Source organism: Rhea americana, unplaced genomic scaffold (genome assembly GCF_003343005.1).
Source record: "Rhea americana isolate MKP2758 unplaced genomic scaffold, rheAme1 scaffold_402, whole genome shotgun sequence".
In the NCBI taxonomy this organism is placed as follows: Eukaryota; Metazoa; Chordata; class Aves; order Rheiformes; family Rheidae; genus Rhea; species Rhea americana.
In genome coordinates this window covers 47,344-73,029 of record NW_028186538.1, presented here as the reverse complement: position 1 = coordinate 73,029, position 25,686 = coordinate 47,344, and the positions used below count along the sequence as shown (strand labels likewise).

General features: G+C 39.5%; 2 protein-coding genes across 6 annotated transcripts in view; both read right to left on the bottom strand.

Moving 5' to 3' along the window:
• The window catches only part of CCDC57 (coiled-coil domain containing 57), a 47,498-nt gene extending 27,223 nt beyond the window's left edge, over positions 1–20,275 (bottom strand). Inside the window, exons 1-5 of one of the 3 annotated variants that reach the window (XM_085314358.1) lie at positions 20,067–20,275; positions 8,668–9,102; positions 3,304–3,412; positions 881–949; positions 463–605 (exon numbers count right to left, since the gene is read on the bottom strand). In XM_085314358.1, coding sequence (XP_085170484.1) covers positions 463–605; positions 881–949; positions 3,304–3,412; positions 8,668–9,083 — 737 coding nt within the window. In that variant the 5' untranslated portion in view covers positions 9,084–9,102; positions 20,067–20,275. The remainder of the gene's footprint in view (positions 1–462; positions 606–880; positions 950–3,303; positions 3,413–8,667; positions 9,103–20,066) is intronic. The other 2 variants (XM_085314359.1, XM_085314360.1) reach the window with 2 other exon arrangements.
• A 2,406-nt stretch (positions 20,276–22,681) lies between these two features.
• CSNK1D (casein kinase 1 delta) overlaps positions 22,682–25,686 on the bottom strand; it is a 42,115-nt gene continuing 39,110 nt past the window's right edge. For all 3 annotated transcript variants that reach the window (XM_085314362.1, XM_085314367.1, XM_085314366.1), the window contains 2 exons: positions 24,905–24,991; positions 22,682–22,923 (listed from right to left, as the gene is read on the bottom strand). In XM_085314362.1, coding sequence (XP_085170488.1) covers positions 24,916–24,991 — 76 coding nt within the window. In that variant the 3' untranslated portion in view covers positions 22,682–22,923; positions 24,905–24,915. The remainder of the gene's footprint in view (positions 22,924–24,904; positions 24,992–25,686) is intronic.

Sequence of the window (25,686 nt, the reverse complement as noted above, 5' to 3'; positions counted from 1 at the left end):
CTTTCCCCTCTCCTTTCCCCTTTCCTTTCCCCTTTCCTTTCCCCTTTCCTTTCCCCTTTCCTTTCCCCTTTCCTTTCCCCTTTCCTTTCCTTTCCTTTCCTTTCCTTTCCTTTCCTTTCCTTTCCTTTCCTTTCCTTTCCTTTCCTTTCCTTTCCTTTCCTTTCCTTTTTTCTTTAAGTAAAGTCAGAAGGCAGTATTGAACCATTAGAACTTTTAAGATAAAATTTTATTTTAAAAGTGAGAGAGGTTACATCCAGACAGAAGGCATTAGAACTTATCTGAAATCCATGCTACTTAGCAAATATTTCCTACCAAGGATTATTTCTTTTTGTTGCAACAGTGGATATTACTAAATGAATCAGTTCGTACGCATTTGAAACTACTGCTATTATTAAAGAGTATGTGAAGAAGAACAAAGTTGAAAGGCAGTTTATTCTGATCATAATCAAATTTGTACAATACCGAGCATCTTTCACAGCTACAAAATCCTTGAATTTCATCTCTTTTTCCAGTTTCAAATTAATTGTTCCTGCTCTTTGCAGTGATGCTACAGCTTTCATTCCAGGCTCTTTCAGTACCTCCAGTTCTTTGGTCTGCAGTTTAACCTAAATAAAACCCAAGAGAATAAGACTCAAGAATTCTAATTAGTCCCTGATAAAACTTCATTCTAAAGATGTCCAGAGCCATTACACAGTTGAAATATTAACAACAACTCCAGGGAAAACAAACAAACAAAATTTATATTTAAAGTATTCAACAACTTGAATGGTATTAATTTTAGTGCAATAAAAACCACTTGAGATTACATTAAACTCATTCACTCTGAGAATAAACAACTTAAAAATAATTTAACTTCATTAGATAGAACTAAGTTACCCACTTTGTTTGTCTGCTGTTGAAACTCGGTTTCCCGCTTTTTTATTTCCATAACAAATTCAGCTAGCTGTTTCTAAAATGGGAGCAACAGATAGGTAATGCTAATACAGTAATACTGATGCAGAAATGCTATACTGTTACTTTTTTATTTTTTAAAATCATTGCATTATTTTTCTCTGTTCTAATAAAGATCAGAACACCCTGAATGAAATCTATCATCCCTTCTATGCTAGTTCCCCTAATATGACTTGTACAGAAAAAGAGAATTAAAAAAAAAAATACATCAGCAGAATGGCCTTCTCTGCAAAATAAGCTCAGATTCCATAACTATAAGGAAAAAAAATATTTGAAAGAAAATCTTACAGGCTTTAAAGCTCAATTGCTAAACAGCCATCTTAGAGTTTGCAATTTTTCTTTAACTTGCAGATGAGCAGGGAAGTATAACTTCTCCCCAGTACTAAGAGCATTTTTTTTTGTTTGTTTTTAAACTAGTACATTATTCAGAAACAAGCCATATCATCTGCAGATAGCAGATGGGATTGGGCTATCTTGAACTCCACAAAAAGAAACAGAATGAGGTTGTTTCAGCCCTTTTTGTCAAATTTCAAGATTTTAAATATAAAATAACAAGTCTTAAAAGAAGTTAAAATTAAGCCAACAAGAGCAGTACATACTGCAAGCACATAAATAAAGAAATATAGATTTTTTTTAAATGTACGATCTATTACAACCAATTGGGCCATCTATTTTCTTATAAGGACACTCATTTTATTAAAAACCACACCAGTATATGTGTGTGTGTGTGTATGAAATCAGTGATGATAACCCTTTCACCATTTTCTCCTATTTTTGCAGAACTTTTGCAGGATGATGATAAAAACAGTACTAAAGCACAAAAAATGGTCACTGACAAACCACACAAGAAAGACAGCAAAAGTACATCATAGAAATTTATAAACCCAAGTCTAAGCTTTTTGTTCAAATTAAGCTAGACAATCCACTGTCCTTAGTAGGGAAAATTTTGGCTGCAATCAAGACTCTTACAGAGAATACTTGCAGATCTACTAGGAAAGAAAAAAAGGCCTGAAAAATACCACTGTATTTTCATATTTGAGACAGCAAATTGACAAGAGGTCTGCTGAGAGAGAGGAAGCTATGGGAAAGACTTTCTCGTGTATTGCTTGTACAGCTGTTGAAATGGTAAAGTATTTAGAAAAAGTGTTTGTGAGCTACTACTTCCAGGATTGCAATTGATGATTTAGGATCGAGAYTTAAAAGCAAGAGGACAAGAGGTCAAAAGAGCAGATTTTGACTAGCTGATGTAATATAGTGTGTTAGATTAAGGGGAATGGCAAAAAAAAGTAACTATAAATAGTGTGCATTAGATGATGTGCCGTTATACTCAGGGAACAGTAGATAATCAGTTTTATTATTTTAATTTAACCACACACACACACACACACAAAGATAACTTCTAAATTAAGCCAATTATCTAGTGTTTTCCAAGTGAACAGTGCTCATACTCCCTAAGGCAGGTTCATAAACTACCATTGGGAATCAAATGGGTGGCAGACTCCTAGATGAAGATGGGCTGTTTCAGCAGGACTACCATTTTGAGGGCAAGGAGGTTTGCCTGAGTAGGTTCAAGTTCTGATTGCATAGCAGTATCTCCTACCTCTCCAATGTATATTATATATACTGGTTTGGATGATAAACCAAAAATTAATCATTCTAATTGTAATGATTAACACAGACATGTAAAAACATAAAAAAATAATTTTAGTATCATAAATATATTTTTATATAAAAATAAGGGGGGAAATTTCCGTTGCTCTTTCACGTTTTTACACTATAAAGGTTGTAGAATGCCTCCTCTCCCCCCAGGTATCACAATTGAAGCTCAGACTTCCCTGTCAGTTCATCAGACTATCCTTTTATGACAAGATGATAGCAACGTAAGAGGCAGAAGGGCAAAYAAAACAAAACAAAAAAAATTGTGAACAGGAATATGACACACAAAGTATATTTATCTACCCATACGGCCTAAAGCTGCCTCTGCTTTCTAGATGTTGACCTTCGCTGAAGTTTCAAGGTTAACAAACTTAGCACTGTGCTGTCTACATACTTAAAAGAATCTTACGCAATCTCAGATTACTAAACACATTCTTAACAGTTCCTCACAAGTGGCAGCTGCCAGATAAGTAAAGCAATAGCTACTACACAAGCACTAAATAATACCTAGAAGTCTGAAGCGTTTTCTAAACTGTCATCATACATCTTGTTAATTTAAATAAAAAGGCAAAAATAAAAGCTTATACAACTATTTTAAACCAGAATATTCTAATAAGGAAGGATAGATTGCTAGGTGGCGCCCTAACACAGCATTGCTTCTGCTTTTTTTTTTTTTTTTTTTTTTTTTTTTAATACCTGTTTCTGACCAGCAAGCTCTCCTTCCAGTTCCTGGAGTCTTCTTTCCATGTCATGTTTCAGGCTCACATAGTCCTCACACTGATGACTTATGTTGCTGTTCTTAGAGCTATAAACAAAAATAAAACAACTTTACGTTAAAGATTGTCTCCAAGAGAGGCACATATTGTGTGTGTGGGGGGAAGTCTTTCCAATGGTAACATATAATTGGTAAGTTTGTAAGATGCAATAAGTAAGTTCATAAAAGAACAGTTACCATTAAAAAACAAACAAACCTTCCCTTTACTATAGATTATTAGAAATCACTATTTTAAAATTATCATGCACATAAGTGAACAAACCTTTTAAAATAACATGATCCATTATGGTCTAATTGCTCAATCTCCTTTTCAACATAGTATATAAACTTTTACTGTTTTTTTTCCCAAGATGTTCAGTCTCAATTTAAAAAGGTCAAGCAATGCAGAGTATATCACAGCCCTTGGTAAATCAGTTCATTATTCATTTCCCTTATGAAAAAACAAAGAATATTGTTTCAACTTCGGCATGTCACTGTAACTCACAGCTATTGGATTTCACTAAGGTTTGAACAACACTCTTACTAGACACCCTCTTCAACGCAGACTTATTCCACTCTCTTATGGTCTCCCCCTCAGCCCATCATAGAGACTGTTCATTGGTGAAGCTCTCTAGGAATCCAACTTAACTGCATTCCACGATTCAAGTCATTCTCCACGTCTTTCCCTTACCCTCTGCCCTCCAACAGTTCTGGAGCAATACATATTACCAAAGTCAAAAGATAGTACCTGCTCTTCAATCTCACTGCTATGTCTCTGGCAATACCTCTAGAGATCCTGTACAATCTACTAGTTGCAGCATCAACCTTGGAGTTTGCTGAATTTGTCACACTGTGTGATTCTTGAGTGCTCTTCTGAGTAAAGCTGCATTCTGGCAAGCAATAGAATGATTTTTTTTTAAAAAAGTTTTTGGACCTCACATTGTGTTAGAGATGCATTTGTTTGTGCCCCCTTTATTTATTGACCAACAGGGATTCATCAGAAATCACTTAAGTACAAAATAATCTGGACTAATTACAGGTTAAAAGGTAGGGAGAAGGGAAGGAAAGAAAAGACCCAAGTATTTCTGYCTATCTTCATAGATTCTGGCCATAATGACTTCCCAGAAAAGCTTTTTCTGGCTTGTCCTCAATACTATCATCTGCTGTGAAACCTACTGGTAGAGCATTTTAGACACAAAAATCTGGCTACAGTCAAGATAGGGAAGGAGTTTATGTTAGTGAGCATACAGAAAAGGTCAGCATGGCAATATGCAAGACTGGCAGGAGCAGACTTGAACAGAACTTGTCCTAACACAACCTCCACTGCCAGTAGAGTTACATTATCACTCTGCAGGGCAGATAGTTTCTAACTTTGTTTATAAGCCTTCAAGCGCCATGAATATGTATCAAGCTGTATGAATATGTACATTCGGGATATAATTTCTCTCTGAAAGTCGTTTGAAATGCATCATTCTCTTCCCTTTCTTGAATATGAGAGGTTTCACTGCTTGCAAAAAGAAAATCAAACTTTTGGTTCTGATGAAAAGTCCATCTCCAACTCTTTCTCATTTTTTTAAAAATAAGAAGCTAATAACAGGTATGAACAACATGCCCATCTTTCTCCCTTGTTCTTTAGCAATATAACATCTAGAAGCTTTTCTATAACTGATATAGCAAGAGTCCAGCAAGTCATTACTTTTTCACTTTAATTTAGGTGACTATTTCACATACTGCTATTAGCAAGAGACAGTTCAAGTTGATTTTAAATAAGTTATTCAAATTTGTAAGCAGACTATATGCACTGCACCAGTTAGCTACAATGCAAATTCTATATTCATAACCCAAGTTTATAAGCCACAAAAGAGGTCAGAGCCATTAATCATTAGAAGGTCCCTTAGAACATGAAAATAAAAATCACCTCTTCCTGTGACATTTCTTCAGTTAGTAATAAAAAGCCTACCAGCTTATTAGAGATCAAGTTTCTGAGTACAGGGGAGACTGAGGAATACTTGATCTTTTACTTTGGAACCTGAGCAAAATATAGTCATATACCAGTGGTTCTGAATTCAAATATATGGCAGTCTGCCAATTGAACTGCCTATTCCTTCTACTTCTCCCCAAAGTATATATTGTATTCAAGCCTTCTAGAGACCTGGATAAGTTAATATTTGTAGACACTAGTAATCTTCAATATGTAACCAGATATTGTTGAAAAGATGTCAGGTGTATCGATGCAGAACAAGAACCAGATGACCTTGTTCGAGGGTTAAGTACTTTGAATCTCTCTTGTAGTGCAGCAATTGGGATCACAACTGCCTCTTCCTTTTTGTTATAATCTGTGTTTCTGAAATTTGTTACTCAAGAGCTTGTATCAGGTATATTTATTTACATAATTCTATAAAAACATCTGTTCCCTGAAAGTCTGGTCCAAGTGTTTACATTACACGTTAAATCATTCTAAATGGATTTTTGCTTATAGACTTTCCAGACTTCGTTTTCTCTGTCATTGCATCATTCATTTCTAGCGGCTCATGCTACAATTACACCATTTCATTCTAGGGATGTCTTTTCCCAGTAAATGGAAATAAGAACGAACAGGATGTTTGGGGGGAAGGGGAGAAGAGACTAATGACATTTGTCTTTTCTGGTTTAATATATCAAGAAATATTCTGAGAAATATTTAACCACCTGTTTACAATTTTGCATTAATACAAAGGATAGCTTTTAAAGCAAACTTCAGATAAAGCCATTATCTTGGCAACCTTAGAACAGAAACTGAAATTATACTTTTGTGTAGCCAGCAAGTTACAACAGAACTTGAAGTATTTAAAAAAACATAAGGGAAGAATGCCATTTGATCCAATTCATGGCTAAAAGCACTAGAAATACAGAATCTGCAGAGAAAAGTAAGTGGGACAAAAGGAGAAGTATGCAATGAGGCATTTTGCAAAGTGCAATGGAAAAAAATACAGGCATCAGAACTGAGGCATAAACAAGTAACAGAGTTGGAATTTACGGATGATGATTCTTACTAATAATGCTTAACTTTCGTTGCTGAGAAGTGCTGCATAAAAAGCCAGAAAGAGGGGGAAGTGCCATAAACCTATCCATTTGTATTTGTAACTATTACAGAAAAAAAAAATCTTCCAAATAGAAATGGAAAGATGAACTTCAGAGTTACAAGGGTTTTTATTTTTTATTTTTTATTTTCTTCCCAGTTGTTACTGAGCATCCAGCTTTACAAATGAAAAACAATATCTAATCAAAACCAGGTAGAAACAGGTACACTGTTACGTGCAGTAACTGATTTGGCATAACACTCCAATAACGCAGTAGTAACTAACTATATGCAAGTTAAGGCAGGTAGCAATTTTTCCCCTTTTCTTTATATCAGCCATTGATTCTAGAAAGACCTTTATAACAAAGTAAGAGAAGCCAAGAATTAGCAAAAAGAAAAGTTGTATAGTCATGGTGTTAATAGCTAAGCTTTTTGATATATTGATGACCACTGTATTGGCTTAGCCTACTTGGACCATATTTTATATCAACTGCTTTCATGAAACAGGAAACACATTGTAAAAGCATCTACATTTGGATTTCGGGGCTTTATTTTTCCTTTAATCTTTATAAACCTGGAGACTGATTAAGAGAATATGAAGGATCTGTTTTTAAAAAAATGGACAAACAAACAAACAAAAAACAGGTCCCTGATGATACATAATGAATTTTTAAATAATCTGTCTTGAAATGCAAGCTTATTAAAAAAAAAGGTAAAAATAAAAAGCCTCAAATCCCTTGATTATGATTTTAATAAACAAAAAAATCGTTCAGTTATCTGAAACAATTCTCTCAATGATCAACTGAAACCAGTTACATCAGTATATGTCATTTCTCTCCTCCCCCAAACACTTCAACAGTTACTGCTGCATATGAAATATTGATGATCCATTGAAAAGTAGGGCAAAACTTGCACTTAAATACAAGAGATATCTCCCCCTCCACCACAAAGTTTGTGTTGCATAAGAATAAAAAGCAAAGTAATAGGTGCTCAGCAGAAATCTAAGCTTTCAGACGTATCTTCTTACATTTAAAAACAGAAGTGGCTCCATACCCCCTGCCCCAAATGTTTTTATGTGCTATCAAGGAAACAACTCTCTGCAATACAGTAAGACCAGCATTTCAAACAAATTCAAAGAGCTGATACTGCTACTGCGACCAGTGAATTCAGCAACAATAGCATGAATCTTTCCAAACTTTGGGCACATCCCTTCAAGACTCAACAGGCTTGGTGCAGACATTAATAGCTAAACAGACTTGGACTGATATTCAGCAGTTCTGCAATCTTCTGATTACTTAGAACTCTATATTATAGCTATTTTATATAGCTGAATGACTGCTGCATTTGCTTAGGTAAGGTTTATAATATAATAACTACATAGATACAATTGCAAACCAGAACTGGATAGTCATAAATAACTAAGCGCATACTCACTTTCATACCCTGCTTCATTTTGCTTTTAAATTTACACATCAGCTACATCGATCTGAATCCCATAGTCAAGTGTTAAGTACATAAATAAAGTATAACAGAAGTGCTGTCTCAATGCAGTCCAGACAGGTACTTCTGATCTGCCTTGTCCTAGACAGCTGTGGGACAAAAAAGGAAGGTGTAGAAAAATACTTGCTGTATAACCCAGGAATCAGAGTCCAGCTCAGCCTAGTAAAGAGGCAATGCTGAGTGAAAGAGCTTCACACTCCTCCTCCCATCCCCAAAGGATATATTCCACATACAGTTTCTGCATTGGCCTTAAGAGTTTGCATATGCTCCACAACACTGGTAACATCAATCAGTTGCCTGTGAGAAATTCTAACATGTCCAGACCACTTCTAATAACTGAAAAGTTATTTATAACTAATCCAGCCACCTCTATATTATAAATGCAATCTGAACGAGAACATTTTCTCACAGAGACAAATTAAAGAGAAAATAATTTCAAAGATACTATCATATCTGAAGACAGTAGTTCTATTAGAAAAGAAATAAGATTTAGAAAAACCTCAAGAAATAAGCATTTATACTTCTTCCAAGGTTTACAAGTATAGATAGAGAAATAAAAATCTATGAGAACGGCCAAATTAAGCAAGTGTAGTACTTTGGCTACCTTGATCTTTTAATTGGTTAGATAAGCTGTAAATCCTGGTCCTGCAAAGAAGTCCATGCTCAAAGTGCTCTCTACTATAAATGATGTTACTGCTTTATCCCAATCCAAATCCTAGAGAAGCTAGGTTTCTCACTTCCTACATACCATTCTAAGGAAGTTGCATCCCACCTGCAAAACTGTTCCAGCTCTAATTTATGGTCTTCAAAGTTTTGTTGACAGTGATAATGAAGTTCCTCTCGTTTTTTTCTTTCCTTCACAAGTGCTTGCTCCAGTTTATCTAGCTGTATTCTAAGATCACTAATCTCTGTCTTTTTAGCATTTTCAGAAGTTTTCAGATGAGTGACCACGATATCATAGCGTTCTAACTCTTTATCTCTCTCTTCTAAAATTCTCAGATTGTAGACAAAATCTTCTTTTAATTTGTTAAATTTTTTATGCATGTCTTGGAGTTGTTTTCTGACATCCTGCAGTGTTGTCTTTTGACAAGAGAATTTGCAAGCCTGTAGTTCTTTCCATTCTTTTTCATTCCACTTAGGTAGCTCATTTAGTTCCTTTTCCATTTGTTATGCTGTTATAAATCTAAAACAAAAGATGATAGAAGACAGTTAAGACCGATAATAATGAAAAATCAAACGTGTTCTCACTCCCAACCTACAGTATAGCATAATTGATTATCAATACATTTTAAAATTTAAGTTTTAAAATTTCCTGGAACATTAGTTAATAGTCATTTCTAGAGGCAGAATTCTTTCTTATTTATGTCCTGCATTATCAAGGGATAAAATTTCCCAATCTAATTACTAATTGCCACTAAACTACAATGTAGGAAAATATTATTTGCCCTTTTATACAGATGGAAAACAGAAGCATAAAAAGATTTAGTCACTCAGAGAAACCCTATGCTTTCCACTGAGAATCTTAGAGCAGTATACTCCCAAAAGAGGAGAGCTGTAAATTGCATACATATTTCTCTTCTCTTGAAGACATTTATGAAAAAGTTAGTCAAATCACAATCCTTCTTTGTTTCATACTGCATTTGATCTATCCATTAAAATTTTAATTTCTCTGTCCTATTTGTCTTCTCTTCCCGTAATTATCTTGACACACTTCCCTGTCTCCCCTTCCCATCACTTCCTAACCATGGACTACAAAGTTCCTTGTTCTGTCTTCGGTCAAATCCATCTCAAAGTCACTTGTCAGAAAGCCAACAGGTACGAGGAACGGCTGTATTTCAGTAACATATTAACTGCATCTTTAAAATTAAAAAGCAAATAAACAACATATGGAGATCACGTGTTCCTTTATTGGCTTCATATCCACCTATTACTTATTATCCACATCTGCCTCATATCTAATTATAAACTATGTAGAAGAATAACCGTTGATTCTAAGAGGCACCATACACATGTTGATTGAGAGAGAAAAAAATCCCAAATAGGAAAAAATAAAAGAAAAAAAAGTAATCTCTGCTCAGCGCATTTTCCCAAATCTCTGGAGTCAATATAGCTTCTCTCATAGCACAGTATTAGTCTGTGTCAGCAGTTATAGATAATCCTGTCTGGATAAGCACAAGGATACAGAGAACAACAAATCAGACAAGCGTGCCTTTCAAACAGTGGCTCTTTAATCTCTTTAGGTGCAAGAGATTTCCAGATCAGCAAATGTGATGCAGCATCTCTCCCGTAAAAGAATGCCATTACTTGAACATCATTTTTCTCACAGACTAGACAAAACGAATTCTAGAGGGTCAGAAAACGAGTCTCTGATAGTTCGAAATGGCAGGCATAATAAAAGTCAACCATGTTTTTCTCAGGCACACTAAATAACACGCACTGCTAGAGGACACAGTGGTCTAGTGGTCTGTTAATTCTGCTTGCCCAGATCCCATTGTTACGTTTATCCTTAAAGCAATGAAGGTATGCATTCTCTTCAGATTATGCTTGTTATTGGTAATCTTCAAATTGAAATAAGGTATGAAAATAGTATAAATAATATCTTTTTCATTTAGGTAAGCAGAAATATGTATTTTGTGTAAAAGTCACCATACTGGATATACACAAGCAGTATTGCCTCTTTGCCTGTAACACACAACACTTGGCTTCCTTTCAGGTATTGTTGCTCCTAAGGCATCTGACAGCTACCACGGTTAAAAATATTAACTAAATCTAACATTTGTTTTTTCTCTGTTCATAAAGATATAAAATGTTGTCATTAAGTTCTTATGAGATTGTTTCTGAACTCTATTTCTAAAGACACTGACAGAAACTTTCTTCAGTCTATACCCAATACAGCATCAAAACAATTTCATAAGTACTTTTAAAAACAAAACAAAACTGATACCTGCTTCATAAATAAAACTCAGAAACACTGTCATACAAGACCTTTGTGTAACAAAACAAAAATAAGATCACACTTCCAGCCTACTAGCCAGCCTTGAAATTATCAAACTGAAGTTTTTTTTTTTAAAGAAGTAATTAGAAAATGAGATATTAATAGTGCAACCTCTCTCTACAACTRTCTTAAAATTAAAAAGGTACCATGCATTTTCCTATAAAATTTTCCCAAATATTTAACTGTATTAGTAAATTAAAAGTGGTATCCCTGATGGATGTGTGGGTTACATATAACAAAATTCATTCATTTCATATACAAACACAAATGAGCAAGGATGGAAATATGTTATCTTTCCAAGATGATCCACACACACAGTCCCATAATGGAATGTAATCTTAACTGTAAGTTGCGCTCATCTGTGCGACGTCTTAAGAGTCAAAGAAAGAATAAAAATAAATAAATCTGATTACATTAAAAGATGACCTATAAAACAGCAAATATGTATACGAGACATCACCATTCAGCACAGCTTACCTGTACTACCTAGGCAATAAAGATACCCATTACACTCCTATAATTTACCTCAAGCAAATCCAGAAAAAGGTGATTGATAAGTACTCCCATTCCCCTGCACACGGGCCCAACAGGATTTACATTAGCTTCTGAAAAGTTTTTACCAAATACGATGGCTCTGTTGCAAAAACCAGACAACTGAATGCTATTGTGTGTTATCAGATATTGGCACATCTGGTTCAGTAGAGATTTCACAGCTGTTATTACTAAAACCCTACTTCAGCAACAAGAAATTAGATGCCATGTTTGAGTTAGCCACTTTTCAAACAGAGAGAACATGGAGATACTGAAAAACAACACAATGTAACAGCTTCCATACAATCCTTATTTTGTCAAAAGGGGTTTAAGGCCTTAAAAAAATCTAATTTAAAGTATAAAGAAGATGTACTTTTCTCTCTCTCTCCTCCTCCTCCTTCCCTCTCTCTCCATGAAAGCACATCCTTAGTGCAACAAGAATGTAAGATATGCATAACAGACATTACTGCATCTGTTCCTTTCAAAGCTACAGAAAAGAGGATGAAAAAAATGCCACACAGCCAATATAAATTAAGTATCTTTAGTAACAATTGTTTTTATTGATGAAACAGTAATGGACACAACCAAGACCACCTTAGTATTCATTTTCACAGCTGTTTCACTCTGCTGAAAGTCATAAGAAAACAAGCAGCATAGACCCAGCAACACAGCTGCAGCGTAAATGGTTCTGTGCCCTAGCTTTGTTGACAAAAGAAAAACTGTCAACACAGTTCCAAGAAAAAAACTGATGATAATCAATGATGCAAGTTAGAATCAATTATGTGCTGACTTTATTAGCTCTCTCCTTACTTTTAGTAGCTCTTTTGCTAATTACAAGTAAGGTTAGACATACAAAACAGCAATCATACATAATGCATTATACGTTCTCGCAGAAACAGACAAAATACGACAGAAGCTGGATAAGGACCAAACACATACAAGAGAAACCTGGAGTATCTATGTAAGAGGACTCCCTGATCAAAGCCAAACAGAAACAGGATGGCACAGCTGGCAACATATGTGGTGGACTAGGCTATGGGGATACATGATAGCCTGATGTCAGGCTTTGCCATTATGCAGGAGGATGAGGAGAGCAGAAGGTACAGGAACTGCATAAGGAAAAAACAAATATGGTGGGAAACAATTAACTCTAGGACCAGGGGATGGGTACATACCCTAGCCAGTATTCAGGAAAGTTGACAGAGGGTAAAATACCATGAGGAGCACCAACAGGGGCTCCCCTAGAACAGATATCCTCTGGGAAGACAGGAAGGGACAACTGCAGCTAAACCAGGGATTAGGTACCATGTGACACTAGAAGGTCATACAATTTAAGTGCAGGGAAAGAAAGGGCAGAATCAGGGAGGAGGGAAAGAAAACATCACCGGGGCAAGTGTAAGCAGGCAGGAAGCAGATCCCAGGAGGAGGAGGGTGCAGAAGGACAGACGTTCTGAGATAGAAGAACAGATGGCAGAAGGATTGTTGAGGGCAAGCCCCTCTGAAGAAGGCTGTAGAGAGGAGCACATCATGGCAGAAGATAATACTTAGGACTCAGAGGCAGCAGATGGAGGGTGCTTATCAGCAAGAAGGGAGCAAAAGACAACGAGTACCTGGGGTGGTGCTATGTCGGGGGCTCTGAAGCATAAGCTGCACTACAGTGGAAAGGGGGCCTAGAGCACCTTCCAGAGGACGCCCATGGAGCAGCCGATCCCAGGCTAGCCCCTCCCAGCGCCAACCCGGACCTCCGCCTGCTCGTGGCTGTAGGCCTCGTCTCCCTGGGAACCGCCGCGCCTGGCGCCGAGCAGGACACATCTCCATAGCAACCGCGGTCGCGCCCAATCAGCGCTCCCCGGCCCGCAGTCCGCCCTCCATACGTTTACTCGCCCCGGCCCGGCCACTTCCCGGGCGAGCTGACCAGCAGCCTAGTGGCTAGCGGCTTCGAGCTGCCTCCTGCTCCAGCCTCATTAGGCATCGGCACTTAGTCCCCTCGCTTTTCCCCTTCTAGCTCAACAAACCAGTGTTTCTGCTTTTCACTGAATTCCTTCTCTGCCATTCAGTATTGTATGTATTCTTTCTCCTTCATTTACCACGCTTCATCCCTCCATTAATAGATAGCAGTCCTTCCTCTGCATTGTGTGAGGGCATACAGATTTCAGTTATATGCTTTTAATATTATCCCCTTCTTCCAAAACACAGCTAACACCTATTTCATCCCCTCAGATCTCATCTTCTTGTTCACTGATAGTCTTCCCACATCATTCATTCATTCATCAGACTATGGATTACTAATTAATTTCTCCTTGCTCTAGAACAAGAGAGAGGGTCCTTGCCCAATTCTCAGGAATAGTTATACAGAGAACAAACTTCCTATTCTCACAAAATTCCTATTATATCGTTTGAAAAGCTTTAAAAAGCCCGTAGCGCATAAGCTCGGGCAAACAGAAACACAAGGACATGCAGCATAGAAAAATGATTTCTGTTACCAGAGCATTTAATTCTTTTTAAAAAAAAAAAAAAAAAAAAAAAAAAAAAAAAAACACAGTATCTATAAATTAAAACAGAGGTTATACTCTTCCCTGACTTTGCCTGTGCCCAAACTAAGATGCAGTGTGTACTAAATGAACCATCTACGTGACGCTGAGGAAGATGTAACGCACAAACAGGACGTAAAGCATGCTTTTCCCTTAGTCACTCTGGATGACTCGTTTGTCTGGAAGTCATGAGGCAAACTTCCTGTAATGCTCTCTCACTTTTTCAGATTTCTGGGTTGTACAAACTCCATCAGATGAAAGACCTTTCAGAAAACTGAATGTTGCATAACTTATAATTATGGCTGAATAATACTGATTTTTAGAAATGAGAATATAATCAGTAGTTCTTATATATTTCTTCCCTAAGTCATGAGAAAAGAACTGCCTTTCTTGACCCAACATGGCCTAAAGAAAGGAGGGTATTATTTCCATCAGTAACTATTACTGAAAATTAGACTCAGAAGTAATAATTAGACTTTGGAAACAGATCACGTTTCATTTAGCTATATGAAGTGTATCCACATATAATTTCAGAATACTAAAATCACTAAAGGGATTTAATTAATTAATTTATATATATAATCACCTCTAGTTTAAAATGCAGCAGTGAATTCTGGCCTCAATTATTTTTGAAACCTTTTGAGCACACAAACCCCAGCATAACCTATTCTCTTCAGTGGGCCTGTCAAAGCACTCATCAGAATCTATGCATAGCAGCTGAATGCTTAAATCTGTATATCACACTAGCTGCCGGTACGCTCCTTTTCCTTCTGTTACCCCCTGGCTGCCTGACCTATCAGCTGCAGATCTTTTGCAATGCTGCCCTCTCCTCCTCAACATTTCACTCAAATTAGTTGTCATCACCACGGTACTTTCAGACAGTCCCCAGTCACATAATTAAAACATGTTGGTTCCTCGAAGGAGTGACTGCTGGATTCTGATCCAATAGTGATCCAGTGGGTCATTTTTGATGTAACAGAGTGAGTCAGGAAGATAGCAGTCTACACAGAGTTGGGGATGAATGTAGAAAGCTGTATACACCTGAAATAAACAAGAAAATATCCTGGTTTCATAGATGAAAATGGAAGGAAACTTTCTTGCCTTTTAACAACAACAACAACAACAAAGAACAACTGGAATTTAGAAGAGAGAAACAGATTTTCTGTTCTTACCAAACACTGATGATTTCAGGAATATTTAGGTCAGAGCTAGATTTCAGACACCTTTCTGCTTTAGAATCCAAGTCTTTGGTCCTGTCAGTGTTCTGTGAAACAGCAATATTTACAAGTTGCTTCACAAAGAAAGAAAGAAAATGGCATCATCCTGGCCACATATATATTACTAGGCTTGAAAGCACTTCCAAGTTTCCAATCCGAAGGCTGTGTCCAACTCATCGTGGCCCAACTCCATACCAAGGCAAGACTCATGAGTACACCAGCTACTCATCTTGCCTCCTTCATCCTTGTTTCTATGGAAAAGTAGTTCAAGACACAGGCCCCGTGAAAGCCATGGCACATTCCACACGATGCTTACACAGACAATCAGGAAGAGGTTCCTGAGAACCTACAGGGGCAGGACCATGTAAGGCCCCTCTGACTGAATGCAGACATAACTTACATAGATGAAACATAAAGACCTAATTCAGAATAGTTTCTCCTCCAAGTAAAACTTACCTTCCAATGAATACACTTCTTGTTTTCACAGAACCCCAAGGAATGTATTTGGTATGCAGCATACTATTTGACAAAAAGAAAAAAGAAAAAAGAAAAAGAAAACTATCTGCTCTTCTAAATAAAAGTGCCCTAGTTTTCAGAAGGGCTGGATGCCCTCTGCTTGCAAAAGATTCCAGAGGAACTTTTGATCCTGAGCATCTCTGAAATTTGGCTATTGCTATTTAGGAAATGAATGACATTTAAATTCCAACTTTATCCAGGCTAGAAGAATTTGGTTTCCATGTCTATCTTCCCTATGTCTAACCGTACAACATTTGTGGGATTACATTTTTAAAGACTACAAACATCTTTGTATATACAGTTTATATTCCTCACTTGCATCTTCAGAGTCATATAAAAAGACTATTTTTGTATTTGCTTTAGAAACAAACTAAAAATTGTTGAAACCTCAGCTCTGAATATCGCTAGCCTTTCTGCAATAAAGATCTTACAAGAGCTCTTTGTATAATGTGGTCTGCTAGATTTTCCTTTTGAAGCACAGGCAGAGGCATAAGCACAGCACAGTGCATAGACAGCTTTGTATGAAATAATTTGAAAATGTTCAATGTTATGTTAAAATTCTTACAAATATTGCTGTGTAAGTCTTAATACAACATACTCCATTCAAGTGTAAACAAGAAAAAAATAGCCTTAAAAATAATGTATCTGTAAAAGCTTAACTGGAATAAACATTTATAAGCACTTTTATGGCAACATTTGGGACTCACCTACAAACTGCAGAAATGGTGAAGGGTACAGTACGAAATTGGAACAGGAAGCATCTGCCACCCAGCTGTTATGATACACAGAAGTATTTCTATAGTTAAGTTGGTGCTAGGGAAGACATTTGCCATAGGAAGTCCTAAGTTCCATGTAAGTGAAGTTTTGTCCTAATGGCAGCTACTCTCTTCCTATTTACACCCTGTAACAACGCTTCAGCCATTCTACCCCTTCAGAAGCTTGATCAGGAAAAAAAATCTCCAACATTTTCTTACTGTCCTTACTGACCTGAATTACAAACAGTTATTTGATTCTACCTTCTACTACAGTTTTTGCTGACTTTTTAATGGAAAGAGCCTAGGAATATCAAGAAATAGACCAAAGTTGAACACGAGCCAGCAATGTGTCCTTGCAGCAAAATCAGAGAGGATGAGAGAACTGGGACTCTGTATCCTTGAGAAAGAACCCTCAGTGGCCAATCTTATCAATGCTTATAAATACCTGATGGGGTAGGGTACTAAAGAAGACTGAGCTGGACTCTTCTCAGTGGTATTCAGTGAAAGAACAAGAGGCAATAGGCATAAATTGAAATATAAGAATTTACCTTTAAACCTAAGAAGAACCTTTTTTACTTTAAGGATTATTGAATACTGGAACTGGTTGCCCAGAAAGGTTGCCGAGCCTCCATCCTTGAAGACAGTCAAAACTGAACTGGACATGGTCCTGATCAACCTGTTCTAGTTGACCAGGCTTACAGCACACAAATTGGACTAGAGGTCCCTTCCAAACTCAGCCATTCTGTGATTCTATGAACCTATGAGAAAGGAGGAAAACCACTGAATATCTTTTTGAGAAATACAGAAAAGATATGAAGGAAGGAAAACTGAAAAGATATGCAATGAAGTGAATGGTATAAGTAATGACTAAAAGGGAACAGAAACAAAAATAGATCTTTGTTAGATATGCAAGTCTACATCATGGCAAAAAAGTATATTCTGTCCCTTGATCTTAGCACTGATGTTATACAAATGTATTTTGTATGAATTTAAGTAGCATTTAAAATTTTATTTTACATTATTTCAAATATATTGATTCAGTATGTGTTTGTATTGCTTGAATATCAGAGTTTCAAAGAAAATAAAAATATAAAAGACAAAGTAAAATTAAGTATATAAGTAAAGAACACACTGGGATCATTATTTATTTGGAAACCAGTAAGGAAGTGCTGAGTGAAGAACTCTAGTGGAGGTCTGGCTGAATATGGCCTCTATTAAATATAACCCAACGATATTATTCTTTCTTATTAAGAATCCTCTTTAGCAAGAAACTAAACTGAGACTTCTGCAGTCTACTCTGGACAAAGAGAATTTTCCTAGTTAATGACTCCTCATGAGTTTGTCTTAATAATACTTTGAGAATATCCGTAATAGCTGGCATACCTGTAAATGAACAATAATAAGCTGCAGAAAATTGTTTTATATCTAGTTAAAAACTTAAAGAACGATTTTTCAAAGTTTTTTTGCAAGCCAGATAAGCCTCAAGTCCCTGTGTTTTGAGTTTTCTTTGTTACATTTAAAAATTCTCTCTTTTCATAAGCATATTACATATATATATATGCTACATATATATGTTGCATACATATATATTACATATATATAAGCATATATTTAGTGCTTAAACTTATGCAACATAATTCCACCTAACAACTAGGGGTTTTGTGCCTTCTTCTCAGTTCTAAGTATTTCTGAGGTTACTCAGACTTTGTTCAGGCTTCTGCAAGTACAGCAACCTTGTGTTCTGCTCACTTACTCTAGTGACTTGTTGAATACTGAATCAAATCGAATGATCTGGGTCCTGATGTTGAGAAGTGTCACATACCTTGGCACGTCAGCCTCTGTGATTATGATCACTCTCAGAAAATGCATTCTTCTGAAATAGTGAGTTATTAGATACAAAAGTGAGACCACAGACCACTGGTCACAGTTTTCTCAGCATCTGGTCTATGGCTTTGGACATCTACTTCTGAAAAACAGACTGCAGTGACACATTGCCTCCAGAAAAACAAAAACAAAAGCCAAAAATGGGTCTCTAAGATGATGTGAATGTCTTACAATCGAATTCTAACCAGAGAACACGTCGCTTTCTCCTGATTAGGCTGGAGGAACTGCAAATCTACACTGGGACACAAGATTTGGTAGGAGCAATGCTGCCAGATCTGAAGATACCTCAGTTCTCCTTTTAGTCTTTTAAATGTATTAGGCGTACATCTTCTTCCTTATCTAGCCTCTTAAATCATGTAAGTACCTAGAAGAGATACTGATATTTTAGAATAAATTCTTCAGGATATAGGTGCAACATTGGCATCTACTTTGCCAGCTTTGCTTTCACTGCTTCTCTTTCCCTTTCCCTTCCCAGGCACCTCTGTCCTTTTTGAAAGTGTGCTTAGTGAGTACAAATCTCTAAGGTTTGAAATAAAAATTCTAGCAGGTGATTGATTGTACATGTCAATGATGTGGCAGTTCACACAAGGTAGAATAATTAGGCAAAAGATTTTGCAGGAAGGTACTGTCACCCTCAAGAAATTGTAATCAGGGACACAGGCAATGATAAATGAAACTGTCTCCTCAAGAATTCCAGACCTCAGGGATGAGCAATCAAGATCATATTTCCTCTTTTTGGAGAACAAAGATAAGCTATAGAGGCACCCAGAAAAGTCTGCAGCTGCTGGACTGCACTAGTTTTGCTGGGCCTCAGGCACGGCATCACTTGCTTCAGAAACTCCACAAGAATCAGTATTGCTCTTCTGCAATATCTTCATCTGGTCTCTACATGAATGACTTGGATTGAGGTAACAGTAAACAGATAACAAATGATTTTACTTATCTGCAATAACTGTAAGCAATAACTAATAGCAGTAACAGTAAGACTAGCCACTGACTGGCAGTATAGCCCAATAACCCATCCAGCCTTGCTCACTCTTCCACATTACTGCAATGTGTAATTGCAGTTGTAAAATGGGATACTATAGCAAAACTTAATGCAAAGCCAGAGTATATATGTTGTCCAGGAAAAAAAAACTTCCGTAGATTGCAAATCATTTCTGACTCTGCCTCTGTACTGTCTGATTTCACCAAATAGCTTCTAAAAGCTACTAATCAGTGCAACACCATAAGTCTCATAGGACTATCCTTTCTTATCCTTTACTAGTTACAGTTCCAGCCCCTATGTATCTCCATCCAGGTGGCAGGATTGCAACGAACATAGATTGAATTGTATTGTAAGTGCACAAAAAAAGTGGAGCATCTAGCCCTAAATTTCCTAATCCCCGAGTAGCCTAAGAAGTGCTACATTCTGTAGCATGGTTTAGAAACACACCACAACTTGCATGGATGCAAAATAATACCAATATGAAAGCATGTTCAGTTTTATAATCCAACTTTTGTATGAATAACAATAGACCCACAGCAGATTGTGCAGAGACATCATTCTATCTGGATGTAAAATGTGTCACATTTTAAGCAGTTGCATTTGCAGTCAGCACCCCCTTGGAAAAGGACAAGAAGGGAAGCTTCTAAGTTATCTTCAGAAGGCACAAGGTCACAATTAAAACGACTGAGAACAAGAAAAAAACGAGGAACCTCATAAAAGTCATTCTTACGTGAGAAGACGATGAAGAAAACCGGTAAGACGGCACAGAGCACACACCTCGGTTGCGGAAACGCACGCAGACATAACGCCCGTTATTCGGCGGGTCCCGCCCCGTTGGGCCGCACGGACGGCCCCGGGCGCGCGAAACAACGCACCAGACTCGCCAGGAGCGCGCGCTGCGTCCCGCCCCGGCCGGGCGCACGCGGCCGGGGAGCCCCTGCCCGGGCGAACCTGTAGCGGCGGGACCGCGCGCCCCGGCGGCGCTAGGACCCGTCGCCGCTGCTCTGACGTGGGAGGGGCGAGCAGCCCGCCGACCGGCCGAGCCGAAAGGCTCCGCAGCCGGCGGAGCACCGGCAGACGGGTCGGGGCGGGTCCGTCCGGGCGCAGCGGGCAGAGCGGGCGGCGGTCCGGCGCATTCTCGAGCATCCCGACGCTGAGGCGCGGAACGTGACTCAGGTACTGAGGCGCAGCCGTCGCGCGTGATGCTGCGGTGTGCTCGGCAAGCGCAGGGGTCGAGCGCCGCAGGGGGCACGGGGGCCTCGAGCCGGGCCAGCCGGCTGCAGGCAGGTCTAGGGCGCCCCGCCGCTTGGCGGGGTTCGGGCCGGCGGACGCGCTCGAGCGCTGCCGAAGCCTTGCGTGAGGGCGGCGCGGGCATCCCGACCGCATCCCTTCGTCGGGCGGGCCGCCAGGGCAGCGGACACGGCGCCGTCCGCCCTGATCCCCGGGGCCCCGCCTCGCGCGGCGGGTCCCTGAGCGCACCGGCCGGCCCCCGAGACCAGGGACTGGCGGGCGCGCTCCTCTCTGAGGCAGCCCGCGTTGGCGGCGCTTCCGGAGCTCCACCCGCGCTTCGTTGGCTCTTCCCCGGACAGCGCTGTCCGGGCGCCCAGCGGTGCTGAGCGGGCCGAGCCCTGCGGAGCTGCCGCGAGGCAGCGCTGCCTCCAGCCCCCCGCTAAGGGCCGGGTCACGCCTGGCGGCGCGTCGTCCCTGGCCCCGGTAGCAGGCACGGCGGCAGCCCAGGGCGCCCCTGCGCTCGGGCTTCGTTTCGTGTCATCGCCGGCTTCCAACCGATACAGAACACGGGGACTTACGTCCAGCCACGCGCCTCTCATTCCTTTTGCTGTCGCTCACCTTTTGCCGTTTACAACCTGAAATCCCTCAGAGCCAGCACAGCGCAATCTGAAGGATTGTCCCTTCTTGAGGACACCGCCTCGGCGCAAGGCATTAACTCCGTTAGTCGCTTCTGCTAGCGCTCTGAAAACGATTAAGCACTTGGACGCTTAATCTCTTCCTTGTCTCCCTAGAGACAGTTTGCCTCTGAGGCAGCGCCTCAGCGCACCCGCCGGAGTCGCCGGGCCGCGGCGGCGCGCGCGGGCCTGCGGCCGTTGGCGGCTCCGTGCGCCCGCCACCATTGTTCCCCCGACCCCCTCCCCTCCCCCACGCGGCGGCGGGGCGCGCGGGCTTCTCTGTTCACCCTTCGTCTTTGTGCGGACAACGCTTCTTTGCTGTTGCGGGAAAAACATATACAAAGGTCTTCAACTTGCCTTAGTCCAGATAACACTTTTTGTGGAGAAAACAAAAACAACACAAAACAAACAGGAGGTTGGATTGTAACAGGACAACTTCCTCACCAGCACAGATCGCTAGTGCTGGTTCTGGAAACGCGTGCTCTTGGACAACAGGTTTGAGTTCTTTTTTGGATACTTGGTAAAACATTTAGTTTAGGATGTCTTAGAATGAAAGGATGCATGTTTTGCAGTATTTGTTTCCAAGGGAGCGGTGGTTTCATAAGGTGTGGCAGTCAGCAGTTTGAAAACGTGAAACAGTACAATACACCTGTTGTGATGAAGTCAGAAGTAGTAACTCAAAGGATATTATAAAAATAAATATTATAAAAATATTAAGGGGATTTATGCACATTTTAAATTGTGAATGAAGAGAAAATTCACATACACAGATGTATGCTACTGTGTTACTCAGCTGCACTATACAAAACCGTACCTCTTAGCTAGTTGATCTCTTCCTGTTTTATTCAGCCACATCTACTAACCTGCTTGAGATACAATACACCTGCATGGGAGCACTTTATCAGAGTCGTCCATTGGTATACCACAAAATAGGCACACACGTACTGTTAGTGACAGGACTGCACCCTTAATTAGAATTTATCTAGCTATATCGCCTTTGGTCTTTATACAAGACAAAATAAGGACATTTATCTACCATTAACAATTGGTGAGAGTATTCTATCTTTTTTAATCTCAGTCATACTATGAAACTACCACAGCTGCAGGGCTGAAATTAATTTTCATGATGTATGAAGAATAAAACATAAGTATTCAACTGAGGCTGGGCTAACGTAACTTCCATTTCTGAAAGCATACTGAAAGCAGCAGGATAATTCCAGTACAACTGAAGGCATGCTGGCTGCTTGTTCTGTGCACACAGAAAGGGCATATGCTGTCTGTTCCCAGGGTGCTGACAGCAGTGCATTGGCACTTACGGTAATGGATGTGGTATTAAAAAAAAAAAAAAAACAACACAGGTTTTAGAAAAACAAGACTACTTCTCTAGAAACAGGGCATTTGATATGAAAGTTAGGGGAAATAACTAGGGAGTTCACAGTGCTGTTGTTATAGAGCAAATGTATTTGTCTCAAAGATGGTACTTACAAAGATTGAATTGCTAGTTACAGTTGTATTTGTAATTAAAGAAAGTATTTATATCAAGATTAAAAGAGCCGTTCCTTTCTTGGTAAGAAGAAAGTCACATTAGTCTTTCTTCTTTCAGCTTCAAGTTAGTATGCAGATCTTTGGCTTGTTCTTTTGCTTATTGCCCAGAATAAGTTGGGGGTCCTTGCTGGTATCATGCTTGTTATAAAAAAACAAACAAAAAAACAAAACACAAATCAAAACATCAGTATCGTTCAGTGTTCCCAAATAATATAATTAATGCTGTTTTAACATGCTTACTGTTAAAAAAAAAAAGTAGAAAATGCAAAACTTCCCCTATAGATAGTTTACCCAGATAACAGGAGGACACCAGTCATCATCCTTTATTACACATAAGCTTGCAGCATGAATTTACTGCATTGTTCAGGCCAGTAACTTGTGATGCACAATGTTATAGTTCCAGTAGTGAAATAACACTAAAATGTTTTGAGCGTGAGTAGGGATAGGAGATTGATAGTAAGTGTTAGTATGAAACATCATCTGCAACTGTAGACAGCACAAAAATACTGCATATTTTTTCTTAGGAGTTTTGAGAGACAGATAGGTGAATGGAGAAAGTTGGCAAACCTTTCAGACAGGCAGAYGCGCACACTGCAGGACCATTTCTAATAAAACAGAAGAGGCCAAACCTGGAGAATGAAAGTGACTGCACGGTGTAAGTGGGAGGACATGAGGTCATGGAAGGCATTGGTAAATACGGTAACGATTGCGTAGGGGTGGGAGTTTGTGGCAGTCTTTGGAAATGGATGTTTAACTAAAATGGCTGGCATTTAGGCAGCTGAGACAGAAAAAAATGCACTCCTGTTTCAGACTAGTGGCCTATCAAGACAGCTTGTAGGAAGTACTTAAGAATGAACGGTAATAAGTAAGATTAGAATTTAAGATACATGAACTAGTGTTTAGAGCACCAGGAAATAGTCAAAATCATGCTGGGTAGGCAGATGTCTGTGATATGTCCATGTAATGGGTAGTTGTTTTATATGTAGTGGGCTATAACCAGGGTCTGGAGGATATTAAAATAAATTGATTTTTGCAAGGGTCTTTTTCGGTATGAGTTCAGTGAAGATGGTTAGTCTTAGAATTCTTCACTCAAAAAATGAAGATAATAAATCTTTTGTCTAGCTTATTTAGATTTTAATATCCTTGGGCAAATACAGGAGATTTAGGAGGTTTAAGACTCCTATTACCACAGTACCCCAAATAGATGGTATTACCAATGCTACCTTTTCAGCGTATCTATACTCTCAATACCCTCTGAAGAGAGCAGCATTATGCTCTAAATTCCATGGATAAGAAACTGAACATAGCTCTCCACATTGCTCAGCCTGGACTATCTTCCTTTTGTGGTTGTACAACACTCTACCTAGTGGGATTCCAATCTGAACTGCAATCCCTATATGGAAGTGCAAGACCTGTTTTCTATTTGATAACTACTACTTATTTCTAACCTAGGAATTCAAAGTTGGATAGATTTCTAGCAGATCTGCCCTAGTTAAATTAATTCAAGGGAAGTTCTCTGGCTATACAGGAGGTCAGCCTACATAATAACAAATGTCCCTCCTACCCATACAGCTGGCCCTAAAGTACTGCTACATGGCCAATAAAGGCACTGGCTAAACACCAACAGCATCTTGTTTCTTGGTGCTGCTTTTTATAATACAAACGCTGTTGCACCACTTACACCGCCCACAATGCTACCAACAATCACCTAATATTTCCTCCTCATTGTATTGTGTCCTGTATTGGTTTCCAGAGGAATAAGGAGAAAATATCAAGAGCATGAAAGCACACAGATTCAGCTAGGTTTGTGCCCTTTGTTTCACATATTGCCAAAGCAACAGTCCATTTTTGATAGAATCTGGAAGAAACACTGGCAATGGAATCAGAACTACAGCCAGTTAAACGTGATCCTCCTCTGGCAGGCCAAAGCTAGCAAGAGCAGGAAGAAAATTGAATTTCTGTAATGGTTACGCAGTACCCTCCTTTGGCAGGCTATGACCTCAATACTGAGTACTGGAAGTGAAATACATGAAAAGGTTTTGCCTGTGCTAAGCAACCATGCGCCCAGCTCTTCCAATGCTAACCCAGGTTTGCACAACTGCTTAACACAGGAACTTACCCACTACTTCCTTATTCGTGCTTAAAGAGGTTCATGCTGTGGGGCCAAGTCACCCTTTCCACGACAGGATGAATCACATCTTCTGTGCTGTGTTTAAAGAGATAGAGTTCATTTGATTCTGGTTAAAGCTTTTTTAATTCTTACATATTACCATGAGCTACTAACAGATTAAACCAGATGAGCAAGATGGAGGTATGTGTATATAGACCGATTTTAACAAGGTGGTGTCTGAGGGCCTGAGGTGGTGGTTTATGGCGATTTTTAACCACACATGCTAATAGACAATTATGATGAAAAGTAAATGGATGTTACTGTTTCCCAAAGGCATATTTTTTCTGGAAGGCTGAGAGTGGGCAAAGCCCCCCACTTATGCAAGTCTGCCCCTCACATCACAGCAGAAAATTGTTTTAAAGATTCTTACTGGTAGGACACACAAAGCTGGTCAGCCCCACAGGCAAGACGAATGAAGCATGGCTTGACCTGCTCTGCTAGGCGAAGAGGCAGCACAGGAACCGCCAGGGCAGAGGGCGTTTCTCCCCGTCCTGAGCAGCGAGAGCCGGAGCCGAGCTCTGCCAGACACAACCGCTCGCGAGAAGCGCGGTAGACCGCCTCCGTCTGCAATTACGGTAACAGCCCCACCCCTCCGCCAGTCACGTCCTTCACGTCTCAGTGCGGCGGCCGCCCGCGCGCGCCCCGCCAGGGTGGCGCGCGCCCCGCCGGGGTGGCTCGCGCCGCCGCCGCGGGGTCACGGCGGGCGACGAGGCGCCCGCCCTGCTCCTCCC